The 13,922-nt window shown below is 40.3% G+C and overlaps 1 protein-coding gene across 1 annotated transcript in view; it reads left to right on the top strand.

The window, feature by feature from the left end:
* Positions 1-13,354, top strand: part of BTK (Bruton tyrosine kinase) — a 55,419-nt gene extending 42,065 nt beyond the window's left edge. The window contains exon 19 of the mRNA XM_049766608.1: positions 13,144-13,354. Within this exon, the coding sequence (XP_049622565.1) occupies positions 13,144-13,215 (72 nt within the window). The 3' untranslated portion in view covers positions 13,216-13,354. The remainder of the gene's footprint in view (positions 1-13,143) is intronic.
* Positions 13,355-13,922: the final 568 nt, after the last annotated feature.

Genomic DNA, 13,922 nt, shown 5'->3' with positions numbered 1-13,922 from the left:
TGATCACAGACCCAGGAAAAATACCTGAGGACCACTAAATGTGGCCTAAGAACCAAAAAAATTCCAACCCAACAAAAATCCAATTTAAAGTCATTAAAATTTAGGATTTGGAGAAATAGTACAGCAGATAGGGCACTTGCCTTGCATGTAGCTGACCAGGGTTCAATTCCTGGCATCCCATATGGGTTTCCTTAGTCTCAACAGGAAATATTCATGAGTGCAGAGTCAGGAGTAAGTCCTGAGAATCATTGAGTGTAACGAAAACCCCAAAATATTAAATTTAAAAGTTTTATATAAAATGTGTCCATTCTTTTAGGAATCATTGTCCCTTTCTTTTTTTATAATATCTTTATTTAAGCACCATGATTACAAACATGTTTGTAGTTGGATTTCAGTTATAAAAAACCCCTTCCGGGCCGGGTGGTGGCGCTGGAGGTAAGGTGCCTGCCTTGCCTGCGCTAGCCTAGGACGGACCGCGGTTCGATCCCCCGGCGTCCCATATGGTCCCCCAAGAAGCCAGGAGCAACTTCTGAGCGCATAGCCAGGAGTAACCCCTGAGCGTCACAGGGTGTGGCCCAAAAACCAAAAAAAAAAAAAAAAAAAAACTCTTCCTACCTCATATGCCCCCATATCTTCCTCCCTTTCATCTTCGTGACTCTCCTAAATGAGTTTTGTTCTTCCTGTGCCAGACATTAAATCCAGGGCTTCATACTTGTGAGGCATGTACTCTATCATTGGAGTATATATATATATATATATCATTGGATATATATATCATTGGAGTATATATATATCTACATATATATATTATACTAATATTCATATTGGAGCACAGAAATATACTCTATCATATCTCTAGCTCCGAAGTGATACTTTGTCTTTTCTTCTGTCTAGATTCTTTTTGTTTTTGTGCCACACTCAGTGATGCTCAGGGGTTACTTCTGGATATGCACTCAGAAATAGCTCCTGGCTCAGAGACATGGAACAATAGGGATCAAATCCAGGTCCGTCCTGGGTCAGCCAAGGCAAATGCCCTACAGCTGTGCTATCGCTCTAGCCCCTCTCTGTTTAGTGTTTGAGCTAAATCTCTGAGATATACTCAGAATCTATCCCACTGTTACTTAAATACTCTGTTCATCTCACCTGTGTTCTTCCTAGCATTTTTAAGTAGGTCTTATAGCAACTTCTTTGACCTCTAGTAGGAAATACATACTTAGTTATACCTCATTATACACAGCGAAAGACAGGATCCAAGAAGCTCATGTATGAATTTGGAGCTCTATTGGTAAGGTGAAAAGTGCTTATCTGGACCGTGACATGGCTACTTTTCCTTTAACAAATGACTGAGATCACAAAGGCACCATTTCCTTTCTCCTGTGGCAAGCAGGATTGGTTAATGGTAATCTGCTATCTTCCAACCAGGACATCTCATTATGCTAGATAGCTATTTCAGACATTCACTTTCTCCACTGCCTGTATAAATGAATAGTCACTGAACTAGATTCACATCAGAATTCCTGAAGAACTTTATTTTTGAGTGGGATGAAATGTTCTTTGGGCACACCTAGTAGTTCTCAAGGGCTGCTCCCAGGTCCATGCTCTCATTCCTGTGGTGCTCAAGGGACCAGATAGTTCCAAAGTTAAATGCTCTGCCTGTTGAGCTATAGCTCTGGCCCTAGAGGAACTGTTAAAACTACAGATAAACGGGCTAGGAAAGTGCCTCTAGTAGATCATATGCCTTGCATGCTCCATTATTGGCTACACATGGCTCTGTAAGCACCATTGGGTATGCTTCCCTGTCCTTCAACAAAAAAATCTATAGATGTAAGAAGCTAATGTTTAAATACTATAGAATTACGTTTTTTGCCTAGGCCCCACACTCTGTGGTACTCAGAGATTTTCAGGTTCAATGTTCAGGTGTTGCTTTCAGTGATTGGGGTTCCAGATATGAAGTTCAGGACTCCTGTATGTGAACCATGTGCTGCAACCCTTTGAGCTACCTTCCAGGGCTATAATTAATTTTGTTGTATTACGGTTTTGTTTGGGGCCACAACCCAGTGATGCTCAGTGGTTACTCTTGGCTCTGCACTCAGGAATAACTCCTGTGGTACTCAGGGGATCATATAGGATGCTGGGATCAAATCCAGGTAGGCTGCATGTAAGGCAAGTGCCTTACCCAATGTACTATTTCTTTGGCTCCAAGAATTACATTTTAAGTAAGACATTTATATTTACAATGATATTGAAATTAAGTTACCAGTATCATTACTCATTTTTCATTCAGATACTCAACGCAGGATAAAGTCTAATATAAATGAATTGTATATAAAACTAACTTACCCATGGCCAGAAAAATAACTCAAAGGGCTAGTGTGGATGCACAAATTAGATCCCTAGAGCTGCATGGTTTCCTGAACATGGCGATGAGAGTAGCCCCTGAGTACCACCAGGTCTAGTATCCAGCAATATAAAGTCCCAAACTAATTTATCTTCATAAAGCATTGAACCAATGTCGGAGAAAATTTTAAAATAGATTATATTTAGCATTATAAGAAAACTACAGGTGACTGGATATCATATTCACTGATCCTCATGATGTGGAGTCATTTTAAACTTTTTAAACGTGTGTGTGTGTGTGTGTGTGTTTGGTTTTTGGTTTTTGGGCCACACCTAGCGGTGCTCAGGGGTTACTCCTGGCTGTCTGCTCAGAAATAGCTCCTGGCAGGCATGGGGGACCATATGGGACACCGGGATTCGAACCAACCACCTTTGGTCCTGGATCAGCTGCTTGCAAGGCAAACACCGCTGTGCTATCTCTCCGGGCCCTCGTGTGTGTGTTTTTTTAATAAATAAGATCTTTATTTAAGTACCATGATTCCAAACATGCTTGCAGTTGGGTTTCAGTTATAAAAAAAAGAACACCTCTTTATCAGTGCAACCTTCCTACCACCAATGACCACCCAACTGACCCTCCCCCACCCCTGCCTGTATTTGAATCAGGCATTTTATTTCTCTTACTACCATTGTCATAATAGTTATCAGTATAGTTATTTCTTTAACTGAACTCACCACTCTTTGTGGTAAGCTTCATATCGTGGGCCAGTTCTTCCAGCTCTCATCTCTATTTTTAAACTTTTGAAGTCTTTTAAACTTCCTGGAAATTATGATACTCAGTAGTGTTAGAAAATCACTAAATCAAAGGAACAAGAAATTAATGATGCTATTATGTTGATAGATTGAGGCTATCTGGCAAGAAGATGGCCTGCATCACAAAAAAGCACAATAGCTTAAACATCACATTCATTCCCAAAGTTGACAGAGATACCACCAAGAAAGAAAACTACAGGCAAATCTCATTGATGCAAAAATCCTTAATAAAATCTTAGCAAACTGAATCCAACAACACATCAGAAAGATACATCATGACCAAGTGGGTTTCATCCTAGGGATGCAAGGATGATTCAATATACACAAGTCAATCAACATGACACACACATCAGTAAAAGGAAGGCTAAAAATGACACGATCATTTTAATTGATGCAGATAAAGCATTTGACAAAATCTAATACCCAGTCATAATTAAAACTCTCAGCAAAATAGTTGTGGAAGGAACATTCCTCAAGATAATAACAGCTATCTATAAAAAGCCCACAACCAACATAATTCTTAATGGCAAAAAACTGAAAGTACCTCAAGTACCTCAGGTACTAGGCAAGGTTGTCTACTGTCTCCATTCTTATTCAACATAGTATTTATTAGAATTCCTAGCAATAGCAATCAGACAAGAGAAGGAAATCAAAGGAACCCAAATTGAAAAAGACCCTAAAAAAGTCTACAAAAAGGGGCCAAAGTGGTGGTGCAACATGCGCTAGCCTAGGATGGACCACAATTCGATTCCCCAGTATCCCATAAGGTCTACCAAGCCAGGAGAGATTTCTGAGCGCAGAGCCAGGAGTAACCCCTGAGAGTCACAGAGTGTGGCCCCAAAAAGCAAAAATAAATAAATAAATAAATAAGGAAATAAAGTCCAAAAAAAGCTCCTTGAGGGGCCGGGCGGTGGCGCAAGAGGTTAAGGTGCCTGCCTTGCCTGCGCTAGCCTTGGACGGACCGTGGTTCGATCCCCCGGTGTCCCATATGGTCCCCCAAGCCAGGAGCAACTTCTGAGCGCATAGCCAGGAGTAACCCCTGAGCGTCAACGGGTGTGGCCCAAAAACCAAAAAAAAAAAAAAAAAGCTCCTTGAAACAATAAATTAATAAAGCAAAGTGGCAGGCTACAAAGTCCATACACAAAAGACAGTTTCATTCCTTTATACCAGGGGTCTCAAACTCGCGGTCCGTGGGCCGTTTGCTGCCCTCCGTACATTTTGTGGCCCGCGTTGTGGCCCGTGGCCAGCCTTCAAATATCACAATATTCGCGATTATTTGCGTACCGAATAATCGCAATAAAAATTGCAGTAGTAAGGAAAAAATCGCATTAACATTCGCATACCCCGAGCAGTTCTGTTCGGGGTATGCAAATGTTTAATGCGATTTTTTTCTTACTAATGTGATTTTTATTGCGAATACTTGGTAAGTGAAATCCCTTATGCGGCCCTGCCTCACCCCAACTTTGCCTCCTGCGGGCCCTAAGTAAACTGAGTTTGAGACCCCTGCTTTATACAAATGACTCAGAGGAGAAAGAGATCAAAGTGACCAAAATTATCAAGTACCTAGGAATCAATTTAACAACAGAGGTGAGAGCTATACCACAAAAACTTCAAAACACTGAAGAAGACCTAAGTGGAAGAATGTATCAGCCTTTGCTCCTGTCCTTTGCTGGGAGAGAATTCCGGCCAGCCGCTTTCTCTTAACCGGAACAGAAGGCAAAAGCAGCTACAAATAATTCGCGAGTGTTAAGCTCTTTTGTGAACACCTAGAAAATTAATCCGTAGAAGTTAATAATAAAAGCTCAAGCTGAATTCCTGTCAAGAGGTTTATTGAGAGAATAAGCAAAGCTTTTATAGCCTGTTTCAGTGGGAGGAGCAAAAACACAGGATTGAAACTTAAACCAATCAGATTTGTACAGGTACAACGATTTTTAACCAATGGGAGCAGACACATTTTGATGGCGGGAAGGATAAGGAGAAACCTGGCAGGATGGGGGGAGGGGAAGCAAATCCTTAATAGATTCTAACAGTTTAAACCTTACAAAAATCTATTTATGACTATGCTTGAGAGCAGTTACAAAAACAGATTCCATGGAAAGATTAAGGAACCTAGTTAAGCCAGGTTCTCTGTGGTGAGCTAAGTTTATTTGCAGGGTTCTTTTGGCTCAGGGCTATGCAAACTTTTGGCTTGAATCAGGCAGCGGTGAAAAATCCATACAAAGTTCCTTTAAACATGTGGGTACTCGGTCGCCCACATCTCCCCCTGTTTAGTATACAATATGGAAGGGACAGATGTGCCTCGGTGGACTGGCCACACTGGGTGAAGAGGTGTGGGGCTTCCAGTCACCGCATCTGCTACCCTTGAGTCAGTCGTTTCCAAAGCTTGGCAAGGCGCGAGCGCACAGATTGAGGTCTATGCGCCAGCTCCTCGATTACTTCAAACTTAAGTGGTGGAGAGTTGGCAGGAGGGGAGATGTCAGGCGTCAGCTGGTCTTCTGAGGTGCATAGCTGTTGGTATAAAACTTTTGAGTCCTTTCTGGTTGCTTCACCCACTTGATTTTTCACGAAGGTGGTGAGTTTGCGAAAAGCCCAAGGACCAAAAGAAACTAGCAACATGAAGCCAATGAAGGGTCCCAAAAAAGCTGGGAGCACTGTAGTTATTCATGGAGTGGTAGAAAACCAATTTTTGTACCAGCTCTCACTCTGCTCTAAATCTTTTTGTTTATTTACTAAATCATCCTCTATACGTTGAATGCTGTCTCTAAGTAAACCTGTTTCATCCTTAAAAACACAACATTCTTTTTTAGGAGCTACACAGATTCCCCCTTTCTTCAAAAAAAAGGAAACCAAATTAAACCATGGTGGTTTTGCTGCACTATTTTTGCTAGGGATTTAACAATGTGCTTTAAGTGTTGTAAACTTAGTTTAAGTTTGGAAACATTATTAACAACAGTTATACTTAAGGCATTGACAGATTTTAGAGTATGAATTAATGAATAAATTATTGTGCCAGCACCAATAATACCCAGGCCCATTAATAAGGCAAGGGTAAGAGCAGTAGCTGGCTGTTTCCTGCGGAGGGAGAGAGACAGAGTTATTTTTAAGGGGTAATAAATTAGTTTTAGGTGTAACAGTTAATTTAGGCATTAAAACAACTAAAACACAGTAGTTTTAGGACTGAAAAAACAAATGTGAAACAATGTGGGGAGATAAACCAGTAGAACAGGCAAGAAACGTTAAATTGGGGGCAATCATGAACTGAAAGGAGGAATTAATGACAAGAATTTGATTACAATTTTCAATATTGGGTACCAAAAGGCAAAGTCCAAGTTTTACCACCTGTTACAAGGTGATGCTGAAGTGAGGCTTGGGGCTGGATCGCAGAGCGAAGGGGTTAGAGACAGGCAGGGGGTTACCAAAGCAGAAGGGCGGTTGAGATGAATAGCAGATAGGCTGGGTCAGTGATGGTGGAGGCGTTGACCATTTGTAGGATGAGGTTCGAGGTGAATAGCAGGTACCGAAGGCGTCTGCGTTTGGACGGAGGGCGGAAGCGTTGATTATGACAAGGATGAGCTGAGAAGAGGAGGGGGTCCCGAGGACAGCATGGGCTGGAAGGGTGGGGAAGCCGGCAGAGTTTTGAAGAGCCGAGGGTATGGGAGAGGTTGAGCTGACATTGCCAAGGGAGTTGGCTATGTTTTCGGCACCATTGTAGAAGGAGAAGGGAAGGAACTAGAGGTGTTGTCATTGTCTTGCAAGGAAGAGTGAAGTGAAGCAAACAAATTAATGAAGCCTTGGTTTGAAGGGGGTGGTTGGTGGCAGCCAGGCAGAGTACCATTCAGCATTGTGAAAGGTGGAGTCAGTCAGCAACAGGTTTGCAGGGATGGTAGCCAGCAGGAGAGGTGGCAGGCTGTTTTGAAGTGAATGAAGAGAGGACTGCAGGAGGCTAAGGAAACTGCTTGGCAGGAGGCAAAAATGGTTATTTTTGAATGCCACTGGAATGCCTTATGACTACTGTTGGACTTTAGCACACAAAAAAAATTTTATAATTAATGATAGCCAATTGTTTAAAAACCTTTAAACTGAACTTAAATGATTTCTTTTAAACTTTTTAGTTATTATTTTAAAGCTAGATGCTTCTTTTTGTAGCCACATTTGGCCTTATTGTATTGGCCTTAACTATACATAGCAGAAAAACTGGGGATTGCAAAGTTCAAAAATTCTCCAGGAAAAAGTTATTCCTGATGGCCATTTGAGAAATTTTTGAGGTTTACCATCCCCTATCTTTTTTGCCATGCTGATAGAACAAAGCTAGCTTAGCACAGGATTTTTAGCATGATTTCACAGTTTATAGATGACTAGACTAAGCTAGGTAAAAAATTAATTGAAATTTTAAAAATGGATAAGACTATAAAAATTGTATTTATAGAAATGCAAAAACAACAAATAGACAGACAGAACAAACAAGAAACACAACATTGTGGCCACTTTCACTGATAACACGCACACCTGAACAAAAGGATTGAATGAAAACTTGCATTAGAAAAATGGACAAGCGCTTTTAAAGTATTTAGCCGGCATATTTGTGAGAGAAAAGAAGAAGGAAAAAAAATTATTTTAATGTAGCTGGAATGGAACTGCTGAAAATAAATTTTAAGGTTGGCTTTAACACAAAACATTTTTTAAAACAATTTAAATTTGAAGTTTAAAACATGAAGTAAAATGTTAGCAGTTAAAAAAAATTTTTTTTTTTTTTTTTTTTTTTTTTTTGTTAAGTGACATGGTTAGGGGAGCGCTGAAGAAGGAGTTTCCACGCTGAAGTATATTATTTGCTGAAAATGATCACATAGGATTCAAAACACACACGTGGGGCGCCATTTTGTATCAGCCTTTGCTCCTGTCCTTTGCTGGGAGAGAATTCCGGCCAGCCGCTTTCTCTTAACCGGAACAGAAGGCAAAAGCAGCTACAAATAATTCGCGAGTGTTAAGCTCTTTTGTGAACACCTAGAAAATTAATCCGTAGAAGTTAATAATAAAAGCTCAAGCTGAATTCCTGTCAAGAGGTTTATTGAGAGAATAAGCAAAGCTTTTATAGCCTGTTTCAGTGGGAGGAGCAAAAACACAGGATTGAAACTTAAACCAATCAGATTTGTACAGGTACAACGATTTTTAACCAATGGGAGCAGACACATTTTGATGGCGGGAAGGATAAGGAGAAACCTGGCAGGATGGGGGGAGGGGAAGCAAATCCTTAATAGATTCTAACAGTTTAAACCTTACAAAAATCTATTTATGACTATGCTTGAGAGCAGTTACAAAAACAGATTCCATGGAAAGATTAAGGAACCTAGTTAAGCCAGGTTCTCTGTGGTGAGCTAAGTTTATTTGCAGGGTTCTTTTGGCTCAGGGCTATGCAAACTTTTGGCTTGAATCAGGCAGCGGTGAAAAATCCATACAAAGTTCCTTTAAACATGTGGGTACTCGGTCGCCCACAGAAGAACATTCCGTGTTGGAAGAAGCAATGTTATCAAAATAACCATCTCACATAAACTACTATATAGATTCGATGCAATCCCTATTCAAATTCAGACAATATTATTTAAGAACTTAAAACAATCAATTACAAAACTTGTCTAGAGCCATAAAGACCTAATATAGCCAAATATATATTGAAAAACAAGAAACTGGGAGGCATCTTATCACCTAATTTGAAGCTCTACTACAAAGCCATAGTGATCAAAACAACATGGTATTGGAACAAAGACAGACTTTCAGGCTAATGGGTCAGAAAAGAATATTCAGTGACAAATTCCCAAGTATATGAGCAACTAATCTTTGACAAAGAAAACAAGAACTTGAAATACAGTCTCTTCAACAAATGCTTTTGGAATAATCAGATAACTATGTATAAGAATGTATATTGGTGCATATCTCACAACTTACATAAAAGTCAATTCAAAGTGGATTAAAGACCTTGAGATTAGGGGTCAGAGAGATAGCATGGAGGTAAAAAAATTATACCTTGCATGCAGATGGTCATTAGTTGGAATCCTGGCATAACATATGGTCCCCCGAGCCTGCCAGGAGCGATTTCTGAGCGTGGAGCCAGGAGTAACCCCTGAGCACTGCCGGGTGTGACCCAAGAACAAACAAACAAAAAAAAGACCTTGAGATTAGGCTTGAGTCCATAAAATTCATTGAGAAAAACATATGCAGAACATTCCCAGACTTAGGGCTCAAAGTCTTCGATGATAGGATGCCAATGGCTAGGGATATAGCATCAAATCTAAATACGTGGAACTATACCAAACTAAAAAGTTTCTCTATGGCAAAAGAAACATGAGCTAAAATAGAATATAGTTTACCAAATGGGAGAAAATTTTTGCTCTCAACACATCAGATAAAGATTTGATATCTGGGATATACAAAGTACTTACAAATGTTAACTCCACAAAACTCATCAAAAAATGGGGAGAGGAAATGAACAGACACTTTTCTGAGGAAAACCATCTGATGGCCAACAGGTACATAAAAATGTTTATTATTACTTATTGTTAGGGAAATCCAAATTAAGATATCAATGGATGAGAACAAGCAGTGTTGGCGGGGATGTGGAGAGAAAGGAACTCTTATCCACTGCTGGTGGGAATGCCGTCTACTTCAACCTTTATGGAAAGTAATATGGAGATTCCTCCAAAAACTGGAAATCAAGCTTCCATACGACCCAGCTATACCACTCCTAGGAATATACCCTAGGAACACAAAAATACAATACAAAAATCCCTTCCTTACACCTATATTCATTGCAGCACTATTTACCATAGCAAGACTCTGGAAACAACCAAGATACCCTTCAACAGATGAATGGCTAAAGAAACTGTGGTACATATACACAATGGAATATTATGCAGCTGTCAGGAGAAATGAAGTCATGAAAATTTTCCTATACATGGATGTACATGGAATCTATTACACTGAGTGAAATAAGTCAGAGAGAGAAAGAAAGATGCAGAATGGTCTCACTCATCTATGGGTTTTAAGAAAAATAAAAGACATTCTTTCAATAATAATTTTCAGACACAAAAGAGAAAAGAGGTGGAAGTTACAGCTCACCTCATGAAGCTCAATGCAAACAGAGATGAGTTTAGTTAGAGAAATAACTACGTTTTGAACTATCCTAATAATGAGAATGTACGAGGGAAATAGAAAGCCTGTCTAGAGTATGGGCGGGGGTTGGGTGGGGAGGAGGGAGATTTGGGACATTGGTGGTGATGGATGGTGTTCTCTACATGACTGAAACCCAAACACAATCATGTATGTAATAAAGTTGGTTAAAAAAGATATCAATGAGATATCATCTTACACCAATGAGGATGGCACATATCAAAAATAATGGGAACAGTCTCTGTTGGCTGAGATGTGGTATGAAAGAAACTCCTATCCACTACTGGTGAGAATGCTGCCTGGTCCAACCCCTATGGAAGAACAGTATGAAGGCTTCTCAGTAAACTCAAAATTGAGCTACCATATGGCCCAGAAATCACCTTTTTGGGGTATCTATCCCCAGGACAGCAAAACATTCATCCAGAAGAATGAATAGCACACTGCTATTCACTGCAGGACTCAATACAATAGGTAAGACTTGGAATCAGCCTAGATGTCCAACAACAGGAAAATAGATCATAAAGTATATATGGTACATATGTACAATGGAATACTACATAGCTGTAAGAATGGTGAAATCATGCAATTTGCAGCAACATGGACGGAACTGGAAATATGTTAAGTAACCCAGAAGAATAATAAATACAGAATATCACTTATATATGGTATTGAAAATAACTGCATGAAGAAACACAATGTTCTAAGTGAAAGTTTTCTCATACATCCTTGGCCCAGGGTATAGTGAGGAGAAGGAAAGAAACTGAGTGGATGACAAGAACCACAAATACAAATTAATGGGGGCCACAGCCAAGCAGTCTTAGGTGCATTGGTAGTGTTAAAAAAAAAAGGACAGAACTAAGTATCCAAACTAAAGGCAACAACAATAGAACCAAAAGATCCAATCTTTAATACTCTCAACTAAAATGGGCCTGTTATACTGGCAGACTGGGGGGCAGAGGGGTGGTATGGGATGCACTTGGGGAACATTGGTGGAGGGAATTGGAAACAGGTGTCAGGATTAGCCCTGATTCATCACATGTCTGAAACTCAACTATGAAGGACTTTGTAAATCACAATGTTTTCAATAAAATAATAATAATAATAATAATAATATATGCTAAAAAGTAGTTTAACAACCATAACTATTAAAAAGTATTAGCCTAAGGCCGGAGTGATGGTGCAGTGGTAAGACATTTGCCTTGTACACGGCTGACATAGGATGGACCTTGGTTCGATCTCCCAGCATCCCATATGGTCCCCTAAACTGGGAGCAATTTCTGAGTGCAGAGCCAGGAGTAATCCCTGAGTATCACAGGGTGTGGCCCAAAAAGTAAAGCAAAAGAAAAGAAAAGAAAACAACAACAAAACTATTGGTCTAAAAAATTAAAACTGTTAGTCTAAGGACCAGACAGTAGTAATAAAGGGTTCCAGGCTCATGATCCCATTTCAAGGATTCAGCTTTTGTAATGTAAAACTCTTCGTTCTCTTTAGTTATAAGATGACATAAGTGTTTTATTGTCAATACTAATGAAAATTTCGTTTTTCAATAGATTGTATGTGTGTGTGTGGGGGAGGCTTGGGCCATGCCCAGCAGTGCTCAGAGGACCTCTGGAACACTCCAGGCTCCATGCTCTAGAAGTCATGCTCTGTGGTGTTCAGAGGATCATGTGGAGCCTTGATTAAACCCACCCAGACCTCCTGCTTGCAAAGAATGTACACTAGTTCTTTGAATCCTCCTCCTAGCCTTTAGGGGGTTTTTTTGTTTGTTTTTTTGGGCCACACCCGATGACGCTCAGAGGTTACTCCTGTCTATGTGCTCAGAAGTCACTCCTGGCTTGGGGGACCATATGGGACTCCAGGGGATAGAACCACGGTCCCTCCTAGGCTAGCGCAGGCAAGGCAGGCACCTTACCTCTAGCACCACCATGCTGGCCCCAGCCTTTAGCTTTTGTTTTAAATTTTTTTTGTGGGGCTGGAGAGATAGCATGGAGGGAAGGCATATACCTTGCATGCAGAAGGACGGTGGTTTGAATCCTGGCATCCCATATGGTCCCCCGAGCCTGCCAGGGTAATTTCTGAGCAGAGCCAGGAGTAACCCCTGAGCACGGCTGGGTGTGACCCAAAAACTAATATATATAGTTTTGCATCTTCTACCCCAAATTCAACCAAATAAGCCACAGACAGAAAATATTAATTGAAATTGAGAGTGCAAAATTCTATCATATTTCATGAACATATGAAGTCATTTGAACTTACATGCTCAGTTATTATAAGAACTGTTTGAACAAGGGTCTGGAGTGATAGCACAGCAAGTAGGGCATTTGCTTCACATGTGGCCAACCTGGGTTCACTCTTCAGCATCTCATGTAGTCCTCTGAGCCTGCTAGTAGTAATTTCTGAATGCAGAACAGGAATATCCTATGAGCACTGCTGGATGTGGTTTAACCACTCCGAAAAATTCCTCTGAAGAATAGTTTGACAGAAAATCATAAAAAATTATCACAGTATATAAGATTTCAGTTCTATCGATCATTTAAACATTGGTAACTATTTTTGAATTGAGGATCCCAAATAAAAGAATGTTTTGGTGTACAATCATATAAAAATTTTTCTGGTTTTAATGATGGTTTTAATGATGGCTTTAATTTGCAAATTGTTCTCACCATATTAATGACATGAGTTACTGAAGATGAAAGTACATAAGGACTTTATTGAGCAATTTCTATTTCTGGTCCGTTTTGGTAATTGGAAGGGCTTTTTACTGGATCTAATTAATGGAAGTACTTAATCTGGATTGTAGCCCATGGTAACACTGTCTTTTATCTTTGGTTTTAGAAAGCAGATGAACGTCCCACTTTCAAAATGCTACTGAGCAACATTTTAGACGTCATGGATGAAGAATCCTGAAATGATCAATAAGCTTCTTTGTTCGACTCCTCTTCCCCAACAAGCCCCAATTTCACGTTCTCTAGGGAAATCTCAGGTTTTCGATGCTGGGGGACTATGTACTATCACTGAACACACAGAGCCTAAATCTAGGAATGCCTTTCTTCTTTGCCTCCCTGGGGGTAGTACGCCTTTTTGAGCAAAGTAAAATAATTATTGGGCCTGGTTATTATTCCCCCCAGAGTGGAAACTTCCCCAGAATATTATTTGAGGTGGAATTATGTTAGAAAGGGGCGATGTAAATAGTCTAACATGGGGTGAGGGTGGGGTGGGGGGCACAGCAGCTCTTTGGGCACGCATTAGAGCTTGGAGAAAAAAAAACAATCAGGGAAAACTGTCAAAAACTGTGGAGTGTGTTTTGGTAAAATAAAATGAGTGGAAAACACGAAGGTTTCTGGCAATCTCAACTAATCCCTACAGCTTTGCTGAAGCCCTCTTTCGGTGACATTAGTCTGGCATCATTTGACACCGAGATCCTCGGCATTTAACTCCTCTAGCATTTGAACTGTGCATCTTAAGCAGACAGGAATTCATGGGGCCCACAGCACGGTGAATGGCGCAAGAAGACATTGAAGTTTCCCAAAATGATTCTAAAAGGGGGGGGGATTCTGTTCGCTGGAGCTAACAGAGCCAACAGAGCCTCCTTCAATTTGGAGGGGAAAACACCC

Source organism: Suncus etruscus, chromosome X (genome assembly GCF_024139225.1).
Source record: "Suncus etruscus isolate mSunEtr1 chromosome X, mSunEtr1.pri.cur, whole genome shotgun sequence".
In the NCBI taxonomy this organism is placed as follows: domain Eukaryota; kingdom Metazoa; phylum Chordata; class Mammalia; order Eulipotyphla; family Soricidae; genus Suncus; species Suncus etruscus.
This window is presented reverse-complemented; position numbering and strand designations above follow the sequence as displayed.